This window comes from Rana temporaria, chromosome 2 (assembly GCF_905171775.1).
Source record: "Rana temporaria chromosome 2, aRanTem1.1, whole genome shotgun sequence".
Taxonomy (NCBI): Eukaryota; Metazoa; Chordata; class Amphibia; order Anura; family Ranidae; genus Rana; species Rana temporaria.
Genome location: NC_053490.1, coordinates 457,268,527 through 457,295,840, shown reverse-complemented (window position 1 = coordinate 457,295,840; position 27,314 = coordinate 457,268,527). Strand labels below are relative to the sequence as shown.

General features: G+C 41.7%; 1 protein-coding gene across 5 annotated transcripts in view; it reads right to left on the bottom strand.

Annotated features, from left to right (window-relative positions):
- Positions 1 to 27,314, bottom strand: part of ANKRD13B (ankyrin repeat domain 13B) — a 272,072-nt gene that overhangs the window by 33,547 nt on the left and 211,211 nt on the right. For all 5 annotated transcript variants that reach the window (XM_040338561.1, XM_040338560.1, XM_040338565.1 and 2 more), the window contains exons 4-9: positions 24,984 to 25,029; positions 16,053 to 16,196; positions 13,058 to 13,247; positions 9,423 to 9,489; positions 5,209 to 5,290; positions 2,197 to 2,261 (exon numbers count right to left, since the gene is read on the bottom strand). In XM_040338561.1, coding sequence (XP_040194495.1) covers positions 2,197 to 2,261; positions 5,209 to 5,290; positions 9,423 to 9,489; positions 13,058 to 13,247; positions 16,053 to 16,196; positions 24,984 to 25,029 — 594 coding nt within the window. The remainder of the gene's footprint in view (positions 1 to 2,196; positions 2,262 to 5,208; positions 5,291 to 9,422; positions 9,490 to 13,057; positions 13,248 to 16,052; positions 16,197 to 24,983; positions 25,030 to 27,314) is intronic.

Below are 27,314 nucleotides of genomic sequence, written 5' to 3'. Positions count from 1 at the left end.
TGGGCTGAAATCTTGCCGAAGTCAAACCAAAGCAGTGCAGGAACTTTTTTCAAAGTCGGACCGACATAAGTCGGACAAGTTAAGGCAGCTCTCAAAAGGGACCATTGAATTTGACACATCATGCGGCTTATGCTCTTGAAGTAGGAGTATTTGTCAAACCAGTGGGAACCGGCCCTTAAAGGGCATATTTCTGTATAGATATGTGAGAAATTACTAGACATGTGCACAGCAAAATTTTTTGTTTATTTCTGTTTAGTTTCTGTTCGTTTATCGTGATTCGTAACGAGTCGTAATTTCGTAAGACGTTAGTTATCGTATTCGTACTCTTTGGTATTTTCGGAACACTCTTTTTTCCGTTTCCGTTTTTTTCTGTTTTTTTTCGTTGAATCGAGATTAGTATTTTCGTTATATTTTGTATTCTGCTGCGTTCATATTTTTAAAATGATTTTATTAGTTCCTTCGTTTTTACGTTAGTTTAATTTTCGTTGTTTTGCTATTCGTATTTACATTATATTTTCCATCATGCCGCGTTCGTATTTTCGTTGCTTTATGATCATTCGTATTTTCGTGTCTAATTTCCTTTGATTGTAAAAACGTACTTTTGTAGATTTTATTGCATTCGTAATTCTGTTAGAATACATTTTACGTTTATTCGACACACTACTCGTCGTAATTTTGTAATTCGTACTTTACTGTGATTGACTTGACTGTCTTAGTTAGCACACACACCCTGTCTAGAATGAAGTCTGACGTAGAAGAAAACTAAAATATGTCAGATATTACAAATACAAATCTAGAAATTAGATGCACTGCAGTCTAACACAGCTCATTGAACAAACCTCTTCAGAGGAAAGGGACAGCGCTCAGTGGCTATTGGTCAATGTCCAGAAATATTTCAGTACTAACGAAAGCTATTTTACATTATTTCGTATTTTCGTTGTTTTCATTTCCGTTTTCCGAAGATTCGTAATTTATTATTCGTTAGTTTTGATTTTTGTTTTTTATTCTTTGTTCGGCATTTCGGTTGTTTTCTTTTCGGTCTTTGAATATTAGTAAGTTTGCATTTTCGTTCATTTTGTTTTTCGGAATTATTATTTTTTTTGGGTTCGGTATTTTCGTTGTTTCTATGTTTTCGTTTCTTTCATCTTTCGTATCTTCGTTGTTTTTCATATTCGTTATTTTGAAAATATCGTTATTCGTTATTAATTGCGCTAAACCGTTCGTTCATTCGTATGTTAACGAATCAACTAAAATAACGAAAATTGAAATGTATTGAAAATGTATGAAAATGTATTCGTAACTTAAAAAAAAAAAAAGGGGTTGTAGTGTGCCTTTTCTGCCCTGGATATTAAATAACTACATTGATTGTTTCTGTGTCATTTGATATTATGCCTGAAAGTACAATATACTTTTACCTAAATAGGAATAACTGTCTGACAATCATTCATTTTATAGGGGTGTACTTTTTATATTTGGAATCTAAAAACAAGTACATTTCTTAGGGTCCTTTCACACGTGCAGACCGTTTTTTAGATCAGTTTTTTATCATCAGTTGATCGGTTTTTTCATCCATTTTTCATCCGTTTAACATCCGTTTTTCATCAGTTTTCATCCGTTTTTCATCCGTTTTTTCATCCCTTTTTTTTTGTTAGAACTTTATTTTTATTACATATTTTGATGGAAAACGGATGTTAGCGGATCGGATGTTAAACGGATCGTCCGCTAACATCCGTTTTTCGTCCGTTCCGTTTTTTGACGGAAGAAAAATAGGGTTTTCTTCCGTTCAAAAAAACGGAGCTTAACGGAGACGGATGTTAACGGACGTTAGCGGATGCTCATCCGCTAACGTACGCTATCCCATTGGAAAGCATTGCAGTCCGTAAACGGACGTATGAAAAAACGGACGAACGGTCCGCACATGTGAAAGGACCCTTAGGGTCAATTTTCTTTGCTCCAGTTTTTATAAGCAAACCATAAATCTTTCTCCATCATCTAAAGGTAAGATTTTCAGAATATAATCAATGATAATTGCCAGACATGAAGCTGGTATGACCCCATTCTGATATAACAGACATCAATTGATGCTACCCTGCTTTTAGAGGGACAGCTAGCACAAGATTTACCGTAAAATCACACATCACCGCATGGAAGGTAGCTGCAAAGAAACGTATCCATTGCTACCAAAATAATACTCACCCCATTATTTGGTCCTACATGCTGCTCAGCTATCCCCAGGAATGATTGCAAAGGTGTTTTACTACCTGCAAAGAAAATTGAAAAATAGCACTGACAATCAGGACAAACCTAAGAATTTTCACTGTTTGGGACAACAACTAAACTGTCATCCTTCCTATTCCTTCTACAAAGAATATTTATTGTTCCTATAATACAAAGCATTACGAGTCGCCATAATCCTTATCTATAACCAGGAGAAACCATCAACTGAACCTAATTACAGAGGGAGGCGCTTTTTCACTACAGTGGAATCTTGAAAATCAACTTTTACAACAAATACAGTTTATAGTGGTAGTGCACACCACCCGATCAGATTTTATATTAAATCTCCTAGTGTGTACAGGCTGGGCTGTTGATAGAAATCGCGGGGCCCCCGTACAGACTACCTGATAGGGCCACCCCAAGAAAAATATTAAAGCTATATTTTGTAGGGCTGTGGAAATTAACTATTAACTATTAATTCATCGAAAGAACATCATCTGATGATGTTCTTTTTGTAACAAAACATGTCGGGATGGACTACTGTTGTTCCTGCTACCCTTGTTTTATGAGCTTGATTGACCATTGCAAAATGCGAGTTACTCTCTTTTAAAATAAATACCGATTTTTTACGGAATTATGCTATGTGCGCCCTGCTTTCTCTTTTTCATACTTATCGGTTGGATTACTGATATGCCCTCTGTGTGACCTGTTGAAAATCGCTGTCTGCTGGGAACCATTGAATTATCTGCCTGAGGTTTTGTCTTCATTGATACCAAATCGCATGACGTGTATGGTGTACCCGCCTCAGTGTTATCATCTTTAACCAAGCTTGATTGGCCTAGTAGGTATATGCCTATCTGGGTCCAATCGATCCGGTAAGCCCCTTGTCATAAGTGGTGGTGGATTTTTCACTTCTTCATGCGTTGGATTTTGTGTTTCTTTTATTCAGTGGAATAGACTCACTGATTCAGCTCACATTTTATGGACTTCCATAATACCATTCACTCACATTTGGTGTTGTATGATATTATCTACATTGTTTTATCACAATTTGTTTCAATTTTAGCGCTACACTTTTCCACATATGAAGGAAAGCATAGAATGCATGAAGGTAAAAAAACCTTCAGCCCTTACAACCACTTTAATGCTTTGTGAATGCTTGTAACTCAGTAAAAGATGTGCCCTTCTGTCATTTGTGTCCATTGCAATGACTGCATATTGTGCTAGACATTAACAATATTTATTAAAGTGATTGTAAAGGTTTGAATTTTTTTTTAAATAGCAAACATATTATACTTACCTCCACTGTGCAGCTGTCAGGAAAGGATTCATCCACTGGTGGCGCTGTCGGTCTCTTGGATTGCAGCACCAGTATCCACCAGCAGGTGTTGTTCAACACTCAGGACCTGTAGTGAGAGGACTCACCTGCTGGTGGCACTGTTGGATCCTTGGGCCGTAGTACCGATGTCCACCAGTGGGTGTATCCTGGCAGTGTGGAGAAGACAGCACCTCATGCTCTCAGGTGTTACTTGAGGCCAATTACTGCCATTCACATATATACCCGGCTGATGAGTACTCTCGTCGCCTTGGTATCATCCTTGTGCCCTGATCCATACCTGCTGCCTGATAATCTGAATCTGTTCCTGAATCTGCTACCTGAGTACCTGATCCTGTCTCCCTGTCCTGACCCATCCATCCCCTCCATGTCCTGTGATTCCTTATCCCATCTGCTGATCTCCCGTTGATGACCCTGGCCTGGCTTATGTTTGTGCTTCTGGAATTGCCCTTTGTTATTTGCTTATCTCCTGTGTATGACCCTGGCCTGGCTAATGTGTATGAACTTGGTACTTACCTTTGGCTGTATATTATTATCTGTTGTCTGTGGGTTTTCTGTTGATTGGTTGAGCACTATGTGTACTTGGGGTGTTTTCCTTATTATCACTTATCTTTAATAAACTTTATAATATTTACATTTACATGCGTTTTGGTTTCCTCTTGCAATCCACACAAGTCTGGTCACACCTGGTTTATGACAGCAGCTCTTTTTGTTTGGCCCCAAACTTTGTTTTCTGGAGTCCCCGGTGGTTCTTTTGGTTCTTCCCTGCCTCAGATAACCCCCTCTGGGAAGCGCTCTTCCAAGGGTGTTACCTTGCGGGCGCGCTCCCGAGTCCTGCATTCGGGGGCCATAGCCGCCAGGTGCAGGACTCAGCCCTGCCCCCCTAGCGCCCGCGTCATTGGATTTGATTGACAGCAGCGCAAGCCCATGGCTGCGCTGCTATCAATCTATCAAATGAAGAGCCGAGAAGCCCGGGCAAAGGAAGATTGCATTCGCGATGTGGGACTTTTCAGGGCTCAGGCAAGTAAAATGGGGGGCTGGGGGTCCGGAATCGTCATATGTTTTTTCACCTTACAACCCCTTTAGGGTTTGCTTCAGACTGATGAAAACATGTAGTGAAGGTTTTCTGATTCAGTATTGGCTATATAGACAATTAAAAATAATTTAATTGCTCAATCCTCAAAGCAGTGAATTACAGGTACAAATGGTAAATGTTCCTCCATGGCTTATATACAAGATATTTCCTGTTCTCAAAGAGAAAGTGTCAATTGCACTAACCCACTAAAGCATATACAAATGTATTTTTCTGTTTGTTATGAGTTACTGCACTTTGGACATCTTAGAATCGCTCTGACATTCTATTTTACATCAAACAGAATGCCTTGAATTGAAAGGATACATTTTGCAGTCCCCAATTATCAGATCACACTAATTTTGGAATTGGCCCCTAAGTCCCAAGCAACAATTTTACCAAGAACAATGACTAAACTATTCTGACAAATTGCTATACCTTTGTGTGTCAACATAATTTAGGCTTGATAAGCAAAATGCGTATGGTCAACTTGAAAGTCTGGAAGTCATCTAACAAAATCATTTAAGACATCTGAATGTTATGGTGATCACTGTCATGGAATATTAATAGTTCATTCTGTTACCTTTACTCTTTCCTTTGTGCTGGTCTGATAAATGTTCTGTGCGAGTTCTCGTGATTAATTCTACATTGGAAGCTCCATACACCTGAGAAAACAGTTAGAGAGACATGTTTCAGAAGCTTCAGTCTACATGCATTTATTAAACAGTGAGAGTTCTCTTTAATTAAATAAAAGGTACTTGTCAACCACAAACTACAGGTGAAACTCGAAAAATTTGAATATTGTGCAAAAGTTCATTTATTTCACTAATGCAACTTAAAAGGTGAAACTAATATATGAGAAAGGCTCATTACATGCAAAGCAAGATATCTCAAGCCGCGATTTGTCATAATTGTGATGATTATGGCTTACAGCTCATGAAATCCCCAAATCCACAATCTCAAAAAATTAGAATATTGTGAAAAGGTGCAATATTCTAGGCTCAAAGTGTCCCACTCTAATCAGCTAATTAAGCCATGACACCTGCAAAAGGGTTCCTGAGCCTTTAAATGGTCTTGAAGTCTGGTTCAGTAGGAATCACCATCATGAGAAAGACTGCTGACCTGACAGTTGTGCAGAAAACCATCGACACCCTCCATAAGGAGGGAAAGCCTCAAAAGGTAATTGCAAAAGAAGTTGGATGTTCCCAAAGTGCTGTATCAAAGCACATTAATGGAAAGTTATGTGGAAGGGAAAAGTGTGGAAGAAAAGGGTGCAGGGATGACCGCAGCCTGGAGAGGATTTTCAGGAAAAGGCCATTCAAAAGTGTTGGGGACTTTCACAAGGAGTGGACTGAGGCTGGAGTCAGTGCATCAAGAGCCACCACACACAGACGGATCCTGGACATGGGCTTCAAATGTCGTATTCCTCTTGTCAAGCCACTTCTGAACAACAAACAACCTCAGAAGCGTCTTACCTAGGCTAAAGAAAAACAGACCTGGTCTGTTGCTCAGTGGTCCAAAATCCTCTTTTCCGATGAGAGCAAATTTTGCATCTCATTTGGAAACCAAGCACCCAGAGTATGGAGGAAGAATGGAGAGGCACACACTGCAAGATGCTTGAAGTCCAGTGTGAAGTTTCCACAGTCTGTGTTGATTTGGGGAGCCATGTCATCTGTTGGTCTTGGTCCACTGTGCTTCATTAAGTCCGGGATCAAAGACTTAATGAAGCACAGTGGACCAAGACAAGCAGATGACATGGCTACCAGGAGATTTTGGAGCACTTTATGCTCCCTTGTACAGACGAGCTCTATTAGGTTTGCGAACTTCATTTTCCAGCAGGACTTGGCACCTGCCCACACTGCCAAAAGCACGAAAACCTGGTTCAATTATCGTGGGATTACTGTGCTTGATTGGCCAGCAAACTCGCCTGACCTGAACCCCTTAGAGAATCTATGGGGTATTGTCAAGAGAAAGATGAGAGACATGAGACCGAACAATGCAGAAGAGCTAAAGGCCGCTATTGAAGCATACCGGTCTTCCATAACACCTCAGCAGTGCCACCGGCTGATAGCTTCCATGCCACGCCGCATTGAGGCAGTAATTGCTGCAAAAGGGACCCAAACCAAGTACTGGAGTACATATGCATGCTTATACTTTTCAGAGGCCCGACATTGTTCTATGTACAATACTTGTTTTATTGATTGCATGTAATATTCAGATTTTCTGAGATTGTGGATTTGGGGGTTTCATGAGCTGTAAGCCATAATCATCACAATTACGACAAATCACGACTTGAACTGTTTTGCTTTGCATGTAATGAGTTTATCTCATATATTAGTTTCACCTTTTAAGTTGCATTAGTGAAATTAATGAACTTTTGCACAATATTCAAATTTTTCGAGTCTCACCTGTATACTGTAAAGTCAACCTGGAAAACCTTTTAAATGATAAATGATGGAATTTGATGGAAATGGACTATTATGCTGCCCAGTCTGTCCAAGACCAGTGTAGTAGTTTTCTTCCTTGGCACAACTAATCTGCTTTGAAATACAGCTTACATGCTGTCAGAAGCCATAGGATGTTACAATTGTTCAAGGGGTACAGTGATACCTTAGTTCCCGAACTAAATTTGTGAAACATTAGGGTTCAATGCAAATCAGGTTAAGCTGTTCTGAACTTTTTTTTTTTATATATAAAATTATGAAATGTATGCATAAAGAAAGGATTTTAAACATATATTACAGTATTTTACATTAAGCTGATCTCTTTCTAGTACATCTAAAAATAAAAAATAAATATGTAGCTCCTCTTTAATCCTTGTTTAGAACAATCCTTTAAATTACTAATTTAGGGGCCAGAAAACAGCACTGTGCATCCAGGAAAAGATCACCTAAGGGCATGATAAATTTGTAGAATTAGTTTTGGTCTTGATTTCTGGAGTGGAGCTCAGTTGCGACATTTCCTTAACACTCTCCCATCTCCGGACAGATTTCAACTAACACTGATACCCTTAGAACAACGATGTGAGCAAATCTTGCAAATGTATGCACTACTGGTTACCCCCCAAGAGGATTATGTTCCTCCATATATAAGGAAGTGGGAAATGACATTAGACAGGATGTTCACCCAGGCACAACATAGGCAGATAGTAAATCCTGCATTGAAATCTTCAATATCTACAAGAATCCAAGAAACAAATTTTAAAATAATGACAAGATGGTACCGTACACCCTCATTATTTAATAAATTCTTTCCAGAGATCCCGGACAAATGTTGGAGGTGTCAGGAGGAAAGAGGGACTCTACTCCACATTCTTTGGTCCTGCCCAAAATTGGAGTACTTCTGGAGGGAGATACGGCGGATAGCACAGAAATTTACTGAGTATAACCTCCCAGAAGATCCAGCGTTATTTTTGTTACATGTCTCAAACATACCGGGGAAACCATATAGTAAATTAATTTTGCGCCATCTTATCAACGCTGCTAGATCATGTATCGTACGGCAGTGGAGAGTTACGAGCCCTCCCACATGTCTTACTTGGGTCACACAAATTGAAGAGGTTAATAGGATGGAGGATTTGTTATTATAGGTTCAAAATCGAAAGGAGACATATCTAGAAACTTGGAGCCAATGGAATACATTTAAATTTTCGGAGGAAGGGAGTTCCCTTATTGCTCCTGAGAGTATTTGAAAAAGAGAGGAGTGGGGGGCCTTTGGGGTGCCCTCACTCCCCTGGATGATGGCATAGTAAACTCACCTTTACCTCTGTGCATTCCCCCTCCAACTCCGTATGCCCCATCCCTATCAGTGTCTTTTTTTCCCTCTTTTTCTTTCCTTCTATCTTTTTTCTCTCTTTTTTAGGAATTCTTTCCCTCATGGGGCTTCTTACTTTCTCTTTTTGCCTCTTCAGATATGTAGAGGTTTTTCTTCTTAGTAAAGTATGTTGTCAGTGCATACAAGAGAAGTAGGTCTAACAGAATATAGAATGGGGACTATCCCAAATAACTAGGTATTGTTTTTTCTGTGGATGTATTTAATATAGGTGTTATGCTGTTAATTGGAATTTGAATGGAGCTCATATGACTGATGGATCAATGAAATTGTTTATTTCTCTGTATGTATGACAATTAAAATAAATAAATAAATAAAAAAAGTTGTAGAATTCATATGAACTGTTTTTCCATGATTCCCAATCAAATGAGCCCACCCTCATGGTAGTCAGTGGGCAGAAACTCCAGTCTGAGTGGGCTGGTTCTCCTAAGACTCTCATCTTGCACAGCTCTTCTCAATATGAAGGTGACAAAGAACGGAAGATGGCCGCAGCTTGTGTTCGTGAACTGAAGAGGAGTTTGCGTACCAATGCAAATTTTTCTGTTCATGAATCGAGTTGTTCGTAAACAGAAGGGTTCGTGAACCGAGGTATCACTGTATATGGCAAGATATGGACAGCTACAGGTGCTAGATTTCAAGGAAGCCGGGAAATGCCGGAGAAGAGAACCCCTATTCTTGTACAGTGGTTTGAGCCTAATGGTTGTCTCACAACTGCACAAGGACATATTGTGCACAGAGAAATACAAGTGGAGTATAAACGTGCCATTCATGCCAGTTATTACTGCATAGAGAGATTTTATAGTGTGTTATATAGTTCTATCACTGTAAGTAGTAGTAATATTATTTTGAACATAAGCCTACAGTCCTTCATCTTCTAAAAAGCTAGAAATCCTATTGTGTCCTAATTACAGAAAAGGAATGCTTGGATTTTGAGTCTAGTGTATTTGTGCTGGTAGCACTCCTAACCTTTGATTCATAGCCATTAATAATCTCCGTTTTCTCGCTCCTCCACCCCAGGATTCCTGATTTGTTCCTGTTCAGCAGAGATGAACAAAATTATGATTAAAATAAATTTAATTAAATTATGATTTTTTTTTTAAATAAAACCACAACATAATTAACAGTCACACAAGGAAAAAAATATACTGTATTTGAATATATCACAACTATGCTTATGCAAATGTATTTGATATGAAGTGATCACTACAGGTTACTGGAATATTTCCTAGCATACATCCTAAAATAAAAATAAAATACAGACAAACTTCCCTTCTCTTAGAAGATAAACTATGTTCCTATTTAGTTGAGTGTCATTCATTTGGGCATTTTTCTAGATCCTGGCGGTCCATGCATGTGCCTTAGGTCTTCTTTGTAGTAATTGTTGATGTCAATTCAAATATGACAAACTTTGGTTTTGAGTTTGTTTTGTATTTAGTACACTCCATCTTACACCAATAACTGTTGATTTTTTTTCTCGCAGTTCTTTAGAATCAAGTTATGTTAAATATATAGGCCCGGATTCACAGACACTGGCGCATATTTATGCCGCCGTAGCGTATCTCCTTTACGCTACGCCGACGCAGCGCAGAGAGGCAAGCACTGAATTCACAAAGCCAGTGCTTCCAAATCTGCGCTGGGTTTCCAAGGCGTAAGTCGGCGTAAGTGGAAGTGGGCGTGAGCCATGCTAATGAGGCGTGACCCCATGAAAATGATGGGCCGAGCGCCAGACAGATACGTATCGCCAACTGCGCATGCGCCGTCCCGTGGGCGCATCTCAGTGCGCATGCTCACAATCACGTCGGAACAACTGCCTAAGATACGTTGGATCACTGCCTACGGCGTGAACGTAACCTACGCCTAGTCATATTCACATCCTATGTAAACTACGTAAAATACGTCGGCTTGTGTTCCCTGGTGCAGCCCTTTGCATGGATGCTGCTGAGTTACACCTCCTTTATGGGGCATAACTTTACGCCGGACGTATGACTTTACGCGCACTGCGTCGGACGGATGTACGTTCATGAATCGCCGTATCTCCCTCATTTGCATATGTGAATAGAAAATCAATGGGAGCGCCAAATACGTCCAGCATAAATATGCGCCCACTCTACGCTGGCGTAGTCAAGTTACATTGGTCAGATGAAGCCTATTTTCAGACGTATCTTAGTTTTGTGGGCACGGCGCACCGATACGACGGGGCATATTTGCACTTACGCGGCGTATCTCGAGATACGTCAGCTCAAGTGCTTTGTAAATCCGGGCCACAACTTTTATAATGATTACTAGATTTGTGTGTTAACCTGTACTTTGAAATCCATATTTATTTTACACTTAATAGAGCAATACCCATTGATTAAAGTGATTGTAAAGGCTTTTAAAAAAAACAAAAAACAAACATGTTATGTTATGCTACAGGGGCACTTGTACGAGCTTGATCCTAAGCTAGGCTGTGTGCATCTATAGATACACACAGTGCAGCTCGTCCCTGCCCCTGATCCCTCATCACCGGATTTGACTGACAGCAGCAGCAGCCAAGGGCTCCCGATGCTGCAAAGTCACCTGTGAGAGGAGTTGCTGCAGATGGGGCACAGCAGAGGATTGAGATTGGGCTCAAGTAAGTGATTAAGGAGTGGCTAGGGGGGATAAGTGTTCGAAAAAAAATTTAACCTAATTTAGAGAATGGATTAAGGTAAAAAAAACTTCTACCTTTAAAACCACTGTAACACAGAGATGCTACATATTATACACAAAATACTTTTTGGACGTCATGTTCACTTACTTTATAAAACTGAACTCCAGGCAGATATAGAAGACACAATGAAATGCATTCATTCATAAGTAATTTTATATGCAAGTAGTGAAAGTATCTGCATTTGACCTGATATATTAAAGTCCCTGTACAGCAGAGCTTAGAGTGCGAAAGAAAGAAGAACAAGGAACCAATCAGTTCTAGTGCTGTGCTAACAAGAAACATGCTGATAGAAGAAAGTAGTGTGACAGAGAGATGCTGCTACTCCCTTCACTGTCTAGTCACAAGTGAAGGAGGGACAAGACATGTAGGTGTCTCAGGACTATATGGACAGAGATATGAATACTTTGGCATGTAAAACAGCTCCCTTAAGCCTCGTACACACGATCAGACTTTCTGACGGGAATTGTGTGTTGACAGCCTGTTGGCGGAAAATCCGGTCATTTGTATGCTCCATCGGACAATTGTTGTTGAATTTTCCGCGGACAAATGTTGCATGGCAGGCTTTAAAATTTTCTGTGGACAACTGTCTGTTGTCAGATTTTCTGATCATGTAGTAGTACACACATGCTCGTAAGCAATGCTCACCAAACACAACATTAGCAGAAAGTGCCTAAAGGGTGGCGCTAAAGAGCTGAAATACTACGTAGTACGTAACTACGTTTGTGTTTGTTGGCTGACAATTCTGTGCCGTTTGTATGCAAGACAAGTTCCTGGTCAACGCCCTTTGGTCCTTTGTCCAAGGCTTTGTCTGCGGAAAAATCCGATCATATGTACGAGGCTTTGGACCCCTTTCACACTGGAGCATTTTTCAAGCGCTTTTGGACTAAAAATAGCACCTGTAAAGCGCCTGAAAAAAAGCCTTCCCTGAAGTCCCATTTTGAGAGCCCAAGTGCTTTCCGCCACTTGCAGGACATTAGAAAAAGTCCTGCAAGCAGCATCTTTCGGGCAGTGGAGGAGCGGTGTATTCACTGCTCCTCCACCGCTCCTGCCATTGAAATCAATGGGCTTAACTGCCGAAGCACCTGCAAAGCGATGGGGGTTAAAAGCGCCCCGCTAACGCCCCCCCCACCCCCAGTATGAAAGAAGCCTTAGGCCCTGTACACACGGTCGGACCAAACCGATGAGACTGGCCGGTCGGACCGTTTTCATCGGTTCACTTCTGAAGTGGCCGTACGGCCTGATATGTGTACACACCATCAGTCCAAAATCCGAGTGGGTCAGAACGCGGTGACGTCAAACACACGACGTGCTGAATAAAACGAAGTTCAATGCTTCCAAGCATGCGCCGACTTGATTCTGAGCATGTGCGTATTTTGAACCAAAGCTTTTCTGTACTAACCATCGGTTTGGTCCGATCGGGCAGCGGTCCATCGGTTCGGTTTTGAAGCATGTTTAGAAATTTTGGACCGAAGGAAACCAGACCGATAGCCTATACACACGGTAGGTTTGGTCTGATGAAAAACTTCGGTTCATTCTCATCGGACCAAACCGACCGTGTGTACGGGGCCTTATATGTATTTAATCTGGCCATTTGGCTGTTTGCCTGGAGTTCAGCTTTAATCCATTATTTTACTAGGAAATGTATTATTACTTTTGTTAAGTAATGATGGCACATCATATTTATTTAAACCCATTTATGACTGTGAAAGCAAAAAAGAAAAACCCTACACCCAGATCTGATTCAAAGAATATATTTTTAACACTAGCAATGTGTGAACAAACAGAATAATTTTTGACAGTGCTCAGGTTTCTTTCCCTACTCCCTTACTGGAAAAAATGTGTTGGCTATTCACTTTGTAAATAAATCTATTTTCTACAAATGCACCACAGTTCTGCCGATTTCACTGACCTCTCAAAGGCAATGTTCTTGGTGTCCAGCTGAGTAGTGACTACTGGAGCTGTTAGACGGCTTATGGCCTGTTCCTCGGTGGGCTGCACAGCAGCCAGGAGAACTTCATTGTCCTGGGAACCTAAAGTCAAAGTTTCAGAGAAGACAACTCTTCTGTCATGGTCGATTTCCATGACCACAGCGCTGGTATCTGTGGATTTATAACAAATGATGTACTTAGAGACAAAATGGGAATCCCATAGCTGCACAAATTGCATAAAATAGTACATATCTCTAATGATGAAGTGCAGAAACTACGGCATTATGGCATACCTGACCTAAATACACTAAATACAGTCTAATAAAATCTGAGTGCTTACTATGGGTCTCTGTACTTTGCACAACATTTTGCAGTGCTTTGGAAAAAAAAAAAAATCTATGTAAGTGTCAAACAAGATACAAACAGACATAGGGGTTGATTTACTAAAAGCGGAGTGTGCTTGTGCTGCCCTGTATAGAAACTAGGGTTGTCCCGATACCACTTTTTTAGGACCGAGTACAAGTACCGATACTTTTTTTCAAGTAGTCGCCGATACCGAATACCGATACTTTTTTTATATGTGTCCCCAAATGCAGCCATGTCCCCCCATATGCAGCCATGTCCCCCACATATGCAGCCATGTCCCTCTAGCCATGTCCCTCACATATGCAGCCATGTCCCTCACATATGCAGCCATGTCCCTCTAGCCATGTCCCTCACATATGCAGCCATGTCCCTCACATATGCAGCAATGTCCCTCTAGCCATGTCCCTCACATATGCAGCAATGTCCCTCTAGCCATGTCCCTCGATGCGGCGGCACGATGCGGCAGGAGCGGCGGGGGGGGGGGGGGGAAGTATTCTATTTAGGTATCGGGGGTATTTGCGCGAGTACGAGTACTCCCGCAAATACTCGGTATCGGTCCCGATACCGATACTGGTATCGGTATCTGGACAACCCTAATAGAAACCAATCAGCTTCAGTTTAATTGAACACGCTGAAGTTAAAAGCTGATTGGCTACCATGCACCAGATTTTTCACTCTCCAGTGTAATTAAATCAACCCCACAAAGTCCAAAATATAGAGCTCCCTCCCCTTTCAAGTTCCATAGGCCTAAACATTTAAACCAATCAGAATATAAAGGACAGAATGGAAAGATCTTTTAGCCTTTATATTGTTCCCAGATTGCACCTCCATGTTCATCTGTCATCTGATATCTATAAGTAGTTTAAAACTGCCCATCTACTATGGGGCAGATCCACAATGATCTGCCCCAGGGCGCAGCGTATCAGAGATACAGTACGCTACGCCACCGTAACTTACTTGTGTTATCTTCGAATCCTTAAAGATTTTGCGGCGTAAATTACGGCGGCGTAGTCTATCTCTGGCGGCGGAATTCAAATCGGCGATTAGGGGGCGTGTTTCATTTAAATGAAGAGCGTCCCCGCGCCGAATGAACTGAGCATGCGCCGTCCCTAAATTTCCGGCCGTGAATTGCGCTAAATGACGTCGCTAGGACGTCATTTTTTTTAACATAGACGTGAATTATGTCCATCCCGATTCACGGACGACTTACGCAAAAAAAAATATATATATATAAACGCGGGAACGACGGCCGTACTTACATGGCAAGTCTAACTATACGCCGCAAAACACCAGCTTTAACTGTAGGCCGGAAACAGCCGACTAGAGACGGTTTAAAAGAATGCGACGGCCGCGCGTACGTTCGTGGATCGTCAGAAATAGCTAATTTGCATACCCGATTCAGAAAACGTTGCGAACTCCACCCAGTGGACGCCGAAGTATTGCATCTAAGATCCGAAGGCGTACGAAGCCGTACGCCTGTCGGATGTAACTCAGATGTCGTCGTATCTTGGTTTGAGGATTCAAACTAAAGATACGACGCAGGAAATTTGAAAGTATGCCGGCGTATCAGTAGATACGCCGGCGTACTCTCTCTGTGGATCTGCCCCTATGTTTTTAAAAAACCTGCTAAGTATGAGCTGCATGGTGTATGGAATATTTTTCATATATTTTAGATTATGGTGGATTCAATATGAGGAGTGGAAACACCTCTGTTGTAGGAGGACATGTAAGACTTTAAGGTGGGCAGAGCCAGAGCTGGCAAACAAGGCAGCGATATCTTGCCAGAGCCACCAGAAAAGGAAATTAAGTCAATAACTTAGCCTTTCATATTGCATTAGTAACTGAAATATATTCTAAGGGCTTGACTTTTGATATTTGTTATGCCGCGTACACACGATCGTTTTTCGGCATGAAAAAAAATGACGTTTTTAAAAACGTCATTTAAAATGATTGTGTGTGGGCTTCACATCGTTTTTCGGCTTCTGAAAAACGCCAAAAAAAAAATAATCAAAAATGATGCATTTTTTCACATTGTTTTTTAAAATGTCGTTTTTTGTGTTGTTAAAAATGATCGTGTGTGGGCAAAAACGACGGTTTAAACCCGCGCATGCCCAGAAGCAAGTTATGAGACGGGAGCGCTTGTTCTGGTAAAACTACCATTCATAATGGAGTAAGCACATTCATCACGCTGTAACAGACAAAAAAGCGCAAATCGTCTTTTACTAACAAGGAATCAGCTAAAAGCAGCCCAAAGGCGAATAGAACTTCCCCTTTAGAGCGCCGTCGTACGTGTTGTACGTCACCGCGCTTTGTTCATAATTTTTTAAAAAAAATGGTGTGTGGGCAACATTGTTTTTAATTATGAAGTTGGAAAAACTTCGTTTTTTGGACATGCTGAAAAACAACGTTTTGTTTCATGCCGAAAAACGATCGTGTGTACGCGGCATAAGTCATTGGACCTACTATTTGCCCTAATGAATAAGCCCAATATCCTGCATACATTTACCGTGGCAATAACTGCTGTACCTTCAGTTATTATGCCAAGCAGAGATCAAGACACTAATCAAACTCAACAATTTACATGACTCTCTCTGCCTTAAGATTACTCACCTTGTCCCCTGAAGATAAAACTGCGGTTCCCTCGTTGCCAAGTCATATGATCAAAGCCAAGCAATGTAGTGTCTACACGAAGGTTCTGCCCACTCTTCCAAACCTTGTATGTGTCACTGGGGCAGATCTTGGAGACCAAGGGCACTAAAAAAATAGAGAAGAGCTTCAAGCACTGCTAAATCTCTGTAATCATTGAAACAAGTTCCACAGGCTGGGTTATAGATTTTAGATTTAGCTACACATTTTGAAAGATTTAGACTCCATTTCTTTCACACGAAAGATTCATTCATCTTCTGAGCGGATAAAGAAAAGCTACATCTTTGTTGTGTATTGAGAGGATCTCAGCATGGTTCCATTGTAAGGCCAGTGAAGATTATCATTCTATTTTTATACAGCAGAGGAAATTTACAACTACTTGATTCAACAGACCTAATCACAGACTGACTAATTCTCTGAAGATACATTTAAGAGTTCTGATTACTGTTGTGAACATCGCATTTGTGATAAAAAATAAAAACCTTTATGTGAAGAGTAATAACACCTTATAACTATAAAGCTCGACTCCAGGCAAAAACTATCATCCCTTCAACCCATCTTGCCAGGTGTGTAGATTGTCATACCTGGTGAACAAATTAAACTCACCGGAATTACCACATCCAGGTCCCTCGATGCTGCTTCTGCCTGTGGGAACCACTAGTCTAGCACTTCTGATTAACCCTCACTGTCTAGTCCTCTTGACTCCCATTCAGCTGACATCAGAAGTCTTCTATTCTGGATCCTGAGAGAACCCCTCGAGTGGATAGGCAATGGGAATTATGCACGTCATGCAGGCAGTAATATGGACACTCAGAAAAAGAACCCCAGCGGGAAGTATACAGAGGGGAGAATAACCTAGCGTTGGATAATCAAGTGACCACGGCTAGGTGGATAAAGGGTATTTAGAAAGGTTTGTTTTAAATATCCCAGCACACAGTGAAGGGAGGTGGGAAGGAGAGGTAGCAGGGGGGTTAATTCTATCCCAGAGTAGGCTTTTAACCACCCTGGCGGTATGATTGTGTCCGATTTTTGCATCTCAAAGCTGTACAATTGTTTTGCATAGAAATTTGGCGTTTTATATTTTAGGCATGCAATAATAAATAATGCAATAATAAAATTGCAATAATAAAATTGCATGCAGGGGACCAGACAAAACACTAGGGACAAAAGGGATATGAAATGATTTCATACAGTAATGTAATCTGAAATATTACAGTGTACTGTATGTATTATGAATTTTGTAATTTTTGAATTGGCTGCCGGGCTCCGCCCCGTGCGTTGCGATGCTCGCAGGGAACAGAGCCTGACACACAGAGGCATCGGGCGGAGGACACAGCCCACGGACACAGCAGGGGGACATCGCAGGATCCTGAGGACAAGGTAAGTAACCTGCACCAGGATCCTGCAATGCAATCGCGAGTGTGGCTCGGGGTTACCGCTAATGGTACTGAAATTTAACCCAGAGCCACACTCAAGAATACCGCTGGGGAGGTTAAACAAATGTAAAGGTTGAATGTATCCCTTCTTACCGTTACACTTTCATTGTGAAAATTGGTGCTGTCACAGTGGGTGAGTGAGTGAGTGAGAAACTTATATAGCGCTACATATGCAAACTGAATCGCCTCAAGGCGCTTGGTATCCATTTCCTATTATTTTTTGCCTTCAGAATAGATGGGTTTTGAGTTTTTTTCTGAAGGCCTGATGATTCCCTTCCGTTCGGATGCTGGTTGGTAAAGCGTTCCATAGTTGAGGTCCTTGTACTGCAAATCTTCATTCTCCTTTGGACTTGTATCGGGCCTTGGGTATTTGGAGTAGATTTTGGTTGGTAGATCGGAGGATGCGGTTTGGGTTGTGACATTTAAATTTTTCCCATAGATATTGGGGTGCACTGTTTTGTACACATTTGTGCGTCAGGCAGAGTGCCTTAAACATGATTCGATCTTTTACAGGGCAGCCAGTGAAGGGACCTAAGGGAGGGAGAGATTGATTCCCATGTTTTTTTTCCTGTTTCAAGTCGTGCCGCCGTATTCTGGACGACTTGTAGACGAGCAATATGGTATTTTGGGAGTCCGAGGTAAAGGGCGTTTGCATAGTCGAGTCTGGAGTTGATTATCGTTCCCACCACAACTGCTATGTCTTCTTTTGGGATAAAGGGAATGAGTCTACGTAGTAGATGCAGCAGATGGTGGGATCCGCTGACTACTGAACTTATTTGTGCATCCAATGTCATGTCGGAGTCAAAAGTGACTCCAAGACTTTTGACTTTTGAGCTAGGGGTGATAGTTTGTCCCAAAATGGGCGGGGGCATCCATGTTGTCATAGCGAGTCTTTTTCGGTTGGAGTGGAACAGAAGTTCTGTTTTTGAGCCATTGAGTTTAAGGTAACTCTCCGTCATCCAATTCTCTATCAGAGAGGAATGGTAGAGTAAATTCTGGTTACTGATGATTTCGAGGAGGGGGGGGGTAAATATTGAATAGTACGGCCACAAGGGTGACCCCTGAGGGAAGTGAAAGGACCTAGTTTCACTATCTGTGATCGGTTTTCCAAAAAGGAGGAGAACCAGGGTAGATCCGAGTCTGCCACTCTAGCTACTTCAGCTAGGCGGGTCAGCAGCAATTTGTGGTCTACTGTATCAAAAGCTGCACTCAGGTCCAACAGTACCAGAAGACAAGATTCTCCTTCATCTGCAGCTTCGAGAGCATCATCCCATATTTTGAGAAGTGCTGTTTCCGTTCCATAACCAGGAAGTAAACCCGATTGAAATGGATCCAGTAGTTTGTGGGTATCTAAATGGTGTTGTAGCTGTTGCATTACTGCTTTCTTCATTACCTTGGAGAAGATGTTTAGGCCTGTTATGGGTCGCCGATGGTTTGGGTCTTTGGGATCGAGTCCTGTTTTTTTTAAGATGGGTTTAATTATGCCTTGTTTCAGGGAGGTCGGCACCATGCCTTCCTTAAAAGATTGGTTTATGAGGTGCGTGATAGCCGGTGCCAAAATATCGGCACATTCTTTCAACAGTTTAGTGGGAATGATATCATTAGGTGATGTACTGTCTCGCAAGGCACCAACGATATTTTTGGCGTCGATAGAGATTGATTTTAGTGTGAATTTCGTTGATTGTGGCATATTTGTATTAATATTGCCTTTTTGGTTTAAAGGGGGGTGGGTAGAGGTTCTCTTTTGCTGAATAATTTCAGGGATATCTTTAATTTTGTTAATGAAATAATCTGATAATTCGTTGCAAAAATGTTGTGATTCCAAATTCGGAGCCTCTAGGCAGGTTGGATTCATGGTCTGAGCAACTAAATGAAAGAGTTCGTGGGGACGGTTGTGGGCTTTGGCGAGGATATTAGAAAAATTATCTTTTTTTGCTTTAAAGATTTCTTTGTGATATTTCTTGGTGATTAATTTGTAAATTATGTGGTTTCCCTCTGTTGAGTTTCTTCTCCAGGCTACTTCTGCTCCTCTGCGTTCTTGTTTCAGAAACGTGAGATCGTCGTTGAACCAACCGGAGTTGTTTTTCCGGATGAGCGTTCTGTAGTAGAGCTTTGTTGATGGAGTTGAGTGTTTCCGCTGCTGTTTGACATTGTTCTATTGTTTTTATTTTGTTTAATAATGTAGTTGTGAAGAGTTCCGAATGAAGCTGCTTCTGGGATCTTGTCCAGTGTGTTGCTAACGGGTTTGTCGTTTTTTTAAGAGCTCATTTTCCAGTGTGTTGCTATCCATATCTTGTTTAAAGATAAGATCGAGAGTGTGACCTGAAACATGTGTGGGTCCGCATACCAGTTGCTGCAGACCTAATCCTTCCAAGTGGTCAATGCAAGCGTCGGTGACGGGGTCCTGTGAGGAATTGGCCCAGAGGTTGCAGTCCCCAAGTAGCAGGAGATGTTTGATATTTAAGGTATAGGTGTAAAAAAATTCTGTCAATGATGTGAGTAGCTGCGTTTTTGGTCCAGGTGGTCTATAGCAGAGTAGTATGTGAACGGTGTCCTGGGGATTTGTTTGCAGTTGCAGAGTGAGGGTTTCCATGAATGGTAGTGAGCTCTGTAGATCTGATTTGGTGAGTGAGAGGTGAGCCTTGTAGATCACTGCCAGGCCTCCTCCTCTTTGCCCTACTCTGTTTTCGGTTAAAATACCATAATTCTCTGGCACCCGTTCTCCTAGAATGGTGTTACAGTCCGACGTTAGTCAGCTTTCTGTGATGAAGAGGCAGTCAATGTTGTGCTGAATGATGAAATCGTGGATTTCCTGTCTGTGCTTTACTGTGGATCTTGTGAACAGGGTGAACAGTACTCCCCCCTTTCATTGCACAGGAAACCTCCCACGTGTGTATTTCCTTCCCGCATCCTTTTAAAGGATGTCAACACTCCTCGGGATATAAACCCACCCACTTCATCAGGGGTTGGATAGTACTTAGGCATAGGATCAGGCTCAAAAAAGTTTGATGGAAGTTTTCTGCAAACAAGCATCAATGGCTATATATTGAGAAGGCCATAGAGTTAAGCTGAAAGATTATATTTATATATGTAATTGAGATGATCACTTAAAATATATTCCTCTTGTGCCACCAAAATAACCATAATCGTAAGATGTAGAAGGAAGTGCAAACAACCCTAATCCAAGGCAAAAATACGTCAAACAACTGAAAAAAAAGCCTGGTCAATGAACTATTCTCATAAAGAGAACTGCCATCTGGGGTACCTGCTGGTTTAAAATCTATAGCTATAATATCAATAGCCATAGATAGGCAGAACTTACAGAGAATGTCAAGGGCTTTTTGATTTATTCACCGTTGTGAGTGCAACATGGCTGGAACCCCTACAATGCATTTAGAGCTCTGGTAACTGCACAAAAAATTATGTTTACCATTTTAGGGAAAAAAAGGTAAAAGAGAATCTAAACTGACTATACAGACCTTCCAACAATTTATAATACTTCCTATATCATAGGGAGAACAACAATTTACTAAACCCATATACAGTCAGGTCCATAAATATTGGGACATCGACACAATTCTTATCTTTTTGTCTCTATACACCACCAAAATGGTTTATAGAAACGAAAAAGATGTGCTTTAACTTTAGACTTTCAGCTTTAATTTGAGGGTATTTACATTAAAAGCAGGTGAACGCGGGAAGGAATTACAACAGTTTGTATATGTGCCTCCTACTTTTTAAGGGACCAAAGGTAATGGGACAATTGGCTGCTCAGCTGTTCCATAGCCAGGTGTGTGTTATTCCCTCATTATCCCATTTATAAGGAGCAGATAAAAGGTCCAGAGTTAATTTCAAGTGTGCTATTTGCATTTGGAAACTGTTGCTGTTCAACACAAGATGTAAACCATTGGTGAGCCTCAAAAACAGGAAGGTCAGATTAGAGTTTGCCAAACAACATCTAAAAAAGTCTACCCAGTTCTGGAACAACATCCTATGGACAGATGAGACCAAGATCAACTTGTACCAGAGTGATGGGAAGAGAAGTGTATGGAGAAGGAAAGGAACTGTTCATGATCCAAAGCATATCACCTCATCAGTGAAGCATGGTGGTGGTAGTGCCATGGCGTGGGCATGTATGGCTGCCAATGGAACTGGTTCTCTTTTATTTAATGATGATGTGACTGCTGACAAAAGCAGCAGAATGAATTCTAAAGTGTTTCGGGCAATATTATATGCTCATATTCAGCCAAATGCTTCAGAACTCATTGGACGGCGCTTCACAGTGCAGATGGACAATGACCCGAAGCATACTGCGAAAGCAAATTAAGAGTTTTTTAAGGGAAAGAAGTGGAATGTTATGCAATGGTCAAGTCAATCACCTGACCTAAATCCGATTGAGCATGCATTTCACTTGCTGAAGACAAAACTGAAGGGAAAATACCACAAGCAGGAACTGAAAACAGTTGCAGTAGAGGCCTGGCAGAGCATCACCAGTAGGGATGAGCTTTGTATTCGAGTCGAACTCATGTTCGATTTGAACATCGTATGTTCGATTGTTCGTCGAATTCCGAACGTTTTGGGCCGTTCGCGCCAAATTCGAGTTGCGTTTTACGGCCCATAATTCACTGCGGCATCGCAGTGCTTTGCTGGCTGATGATTGGCCAAGCATGCACTATGACCCGCATGCTTTGCCAATCACAGCTTGCAATAAACGGAGAGCCATAATTGGCCAAAGCCAGGCATGCTTTGGCCAATTATGGCTCAGGAGGTTTAGTAAACGCCCCACACTATAAAAGGCTGCCTGCAGGTCGGCCTTGTGTAGTGTGTTGCGGTGGTTAAAAGAGAGAAGACAGAGTGATAGAGAGTCATTTTTAGTAGGTAGATAGAGCAGGCAGGCAGGCAGGCTAGTCAGTTAAAGTTACAGTGTGTAGAGCATATATATGCATTCCAGGTGTTGTATATATATTTATACACTGTATAGTTTAGCTAGATCTGCATTTCCTAATTTACTGGCAGGCAGGTGATTGTGTTAGCTGCAGTATTTTCACGTGGTGTATTGCCTGTATCCTCTGCAGTGTGCACCTAAAGCTACGTGGTGTGTACTGCCCGTGTCCTCTGCAGTGTGCACCTAATACTACGTGGTGTGTGTACTGCGCGTGTCCTCTGCCGTGTGCACCTAAAGCTACTTGGTGTGTACTGCCCGTGTCCTCTGCAGTGTGCACCTAAAGCTACATGGTGTGTACTGCCCATGTCCTCTGCAGTGTGCACCTAAAGCTACGCGGTGTGTACTGCCTGTGTCCTCTGCAGTGTGCACCTAAAGCTACGTGGTGTGTACTGCCTGTGTCCTCTGCAGTGTGCACCTAAAGCTACGTGGTGTGTACTGCCTGTGTCCTCTGCAGTGTGCACCTAAAGCTACGTGGTGTGTGTGCTGCCCTGTCCTCTGCAGTGTGCACCTAAAGCTACGTGGTATGTGTGTACTGCCCGCGTCCTCTGCAATCTGCACCTTAATCTACGTGGTGTGTGTACTGTCTGTGTCTGTGCTATTTTTCTCCATATTGCAGGGACCAGACATTACATTAAAGCCGCAAGCAGTTTTAAATTACCTTTTTCTTATAGTAATCTAATTTTGTTTTTTCACTTTAAGCATCATTAAAATCACTGCTCCAGAAAAAACTACTGTTTTTAAAACTTTTTTTCCATTGATACATGTTCCCTGGGGCAAGACCCGGGTTCTCAAAGACGTTTTACGAAAATAACTTGCATATTAGGCTTTAAAATGAGCACTTTTAAATTCTAACGTTCGAGTCCCATAGACGTCAATAGGGTTCTAAATGTTCGCGCGAACGGTCGGTCCGTTCAAAGGTTCTGGTGCGAACCGAATGGGGGGGGTGTTCGGCTCATCCCTAATCACCAGGGATGAACCCCAGCGTCTGGTGAGGTCTATGTGTTCCAGACTTCAGGCTGTAATTGACTGCAAAGGATTTGCAACCAAGTATTAATAAGTGAAAGTTTGATTTATGATGTTGATGTTTGATGTTAATCTGTCCCATTACTTTTGGTCCCTTAAAAAGTGGGAGGCACATATACAAACTGTTGTAATTCCTACACCGTTCACCTGATTTGGATGTAAATACCCTCAAATTAAAGCTAAAAGTATTCCGGTAAAGTACTTGTTTTTGTTTTATTTCAAATCCATTGTGGTGGTGTATATTGCCAAAAAGATTAGAATTGTTTTGATGTCCCAATATTTATGGACCTGACTGTATGTTCAACATTGCCTGCTTGTTTTACTATCTGTCAGGCCTCGTACACACGACCGAGTTTCTCTGCAAAAACCAGCAAGAAACTTGCTGGGATTTTTTTTTTGCCGAGGAAACCGGCCGTGTGTACATTTTTCGACGAGGAAACTGTCGAGGATCCCGTTGAGCCAAAAGGAGAGCATGTCTTCTTTTTCCTCGACAGGAATGGAGAAACTTGCCTTGTCGAGTTCCTCAACAGCCTAACAAGGAACTTGACGAGGAAAACGATGTGTTTCGCCCGTCGAGTTCCTCGGTCGTGTGTACGAGGCTTCACACGTTTCAATGACTATACCACCTGTAAGTAGTGGGCCATGCAAGGCAAAGATAGTCAAATGCCATAGATACACTGAGAAGATCTATATTTGTGTGACCTATTGCCATATAGAAAGAGGAGAATTTATTCTGGAACACAAAAGCATTACAAGAGGAAACATTTTAATATTTCCATTAATAAATGTCTGCTCTGTAAAGTTTTTGTAATAGAAATATCCAGAAAAACAAAGAAATCTTCTGTTGCTATCCTCACTCGGATCTTGGACTTCCCTTAAATCCAGAGTTGAAATTATGAGAGCACCTGCTAGTGAAATATGATATTGTTAATGGATCATAAAATACAGTGAAGCTCTATGACAAGCATTTTTTTCATCATAACACTTTAGCCCTTCAGCAGGATGAGGTTAGAGCAGGGCTCCACTTTTTCTGAACTTACCCTTCAATTAAAGAACTTTTTATAAAGCCACACATAGCTCCCAAAATGCATAAAAGATTTAAATAGATTTGAAGCCTGGGTTCAAACTATTGCGATGCGGGAACCAGCATGATTCCAGTGCCGGTTCCCGCATCTCCCTCGCAGGCAATTCACACTGCCCTTTGCAAACTGCTGCGGTATCTAAGGTCAATGACACCCTCAGATCGCTTCTGTGTTTGCAATAGAGTAAACCCAGGCTAAAGGATGAATTGTTAAGGTGTCGGAAAAAAAGTAAAAGTGTTAAAACTGACAATATTTTGGGTATCAAGGCAGATTGATACATTTTCAAGTATTTAAGATTAGTTTTATATTTTACATGTTTATTTTTACTTTAGTCAACTACTGGAAATGCGTTAATGCCTTTGAAGATTGCATCAATGTAGTAATTGTTATATTATACTTTACTACTCACCCCAACTGGTAAACTCCCATTTCATTTCCACATAAAAGTCCTGTGCCTGTAAAAGAGACAAAATGGTAAAATTAAAACATTTAAACAAAGTGAAGATAAAATTGGCCACATCGGAAATTGAACTACATTCATAATGTTTTGTTCTGGATAGAATGGGGAGAAGTGGGAATCTCTGTCTGTTTTTAGGTGTAAAAATTGATCGCCCAGAAAGTGAACCTTCCAACGAGGCCTTAGACAACATTTAAGCCCTGTGCAAAGTTTTCATCTTTTTCAAGTGCTTTTTTCCCCAGAAATACTTTACTAGAATAGGGAAGGAGTAGAACAGGGGTGCCCAACCAGTGGCCCGGGGGCCACATGTGGCCCACTGAGCCCTCTGATGTGGCCCACGACCTCCTGCTCTGAGATGGCTGGTTGGCAAGACCAGATCGCAGGTTGCCGACCCTCCATCCCAGAGCATCAGTGTTGTTAATGAAGCCAGTAATAGAGGAAGCAAGCGGCTGCGGAGCAGCGCCGCATAAGCTAATTCTTCCTGTAAAGCACCGGCTCCTGTCATAGGAGCAGTGATACCAAATGCACTTTGCCTGGGACAGCAACAGCCAGCAATACCTGAATAGAAGACTGTTATTAAAGGTAAGTTTATTACTAGAGTCACAGAGTATGTGTGTATATATATATATATATATATATATATATATATATGGGCATATCTGTTCTGCAGTGGTTACTGTGCTGCTTTCAAGCTGATCCACAGGTGTAGCGAAGTGCACCTGCGGGTTACCTGTACTGAGCCATAGACATCTGTTAATACCTGCGGGTTTTGGTGCACTTTCAGAAACTGCACCACACCTGTGGGATATAATAGAATTCTATGGCAAAGTGCAGCTAACTTGCAGGAAAACCACAGGTGCACTGTGCTACACCCATGGTGTGAGTAGACTGCAGACCATCAGTGAAAAAAGCAGCCTTAGGACCCTTTCACATGGTCGGTCCAGCCCAATTGGACCCTCCCTCCATTCACCTTTATGGAGCGGCAGATGTAAACAGACTTGTGTCCATTTACACTTGCTACCTCCAATCCGATCTGCTAAAAAAACAGAAGTAAATCTGTCCCCTTCCATCTGATTGGATCAGAGGGCCCATAGAGTAGAGTGGGCTGTGTCCGCTTTGCAAATGCAGAGTGGACATGGACCGGTTATCCATCCACTTCGCTCATTTGGCCTGCGACTGGTTACAAAGTCGCTTAAGTGGCCCTCGCTCTTCAAAAGGTTGGGCACACCTGGAGTAGAATATCTTAGATTTTTACTGCTCTTTATTGTGCATGGTGGTCACAATGCATAAGCAAATCTGCCTGGTTTCAGGTTGTAAACAGTTTCTCATTTTGCTTGAAGTTCGAAGTTTGTAAATTTTGAGATGAACCCCCTCTGATGTCTATGGGGATGAATCTTGTTGTACCATTCTGGCCATTTGTAGGGCTAATAAACAAGCTACTGGAAGCTGGGCACTGCTTTGGGGGACATGCACCAATTTTAAATATGGAAAAAAAAACAGTATGTTTCCCTACACCAAATTTTCAACTCTCCATAACAGATCCAACACACACAATATGGCTGCTGTGACCCCACCCCTTTTAACAAGGGGCATGGTTATCATTTTTTTTTTCAAACTGTCGGCTCTTGTACAAAGTTTTTAAGCAAAAGGTTCTCAAAATGCATACTTTGCCATTTCTAGGGATTTGTCGTAAGGCTGAACCTTATCCCTGTTGGGAACATTCTTTCTCATTTCATGACTCAGTAACCATAGTCTTTCCAAAATGGATAGAATAATAAGGCAGTGGTTTGCAGTCCGGAGTCCAGTGTGTTTCTGTTCACTGGTTGGGGTGAAATTCAGGTGGTGAATTTTTACCTGAATTTGCACCTCAACCGGACCCAAAAACGCAAAGGACCCTTTCCAAAACTGCACAGTGGCAACCCCGCACATGTGTGAAACCAGCTCCATTGAAAGCTGGTCACATTCACGTTACATTTCTTAAGTGTGGCTGAGCATTCAAATTATGAGACATACAAATATACTACATTGTGTAAGTTATCATTTCAAATTATTTATATTTTATCTGTATACGGTGCCTTAACCTCTTCCCCACCGAGCCATAGTAAAATGACGTTGGTGGGGACCTCTCGTCCTATAGACTGGATGTCATATGACGTCCAGGCTTTTCCGGGCCGCTAGGGGGCGTGTGCGCGCCCCTGCCGCATCGCTCGGAACCCGGTGCGCGTTCCCCACGGCCGCGATGTCCGCGGGGAAACCTGCGATTACCCGCAATCACGGCAGGAC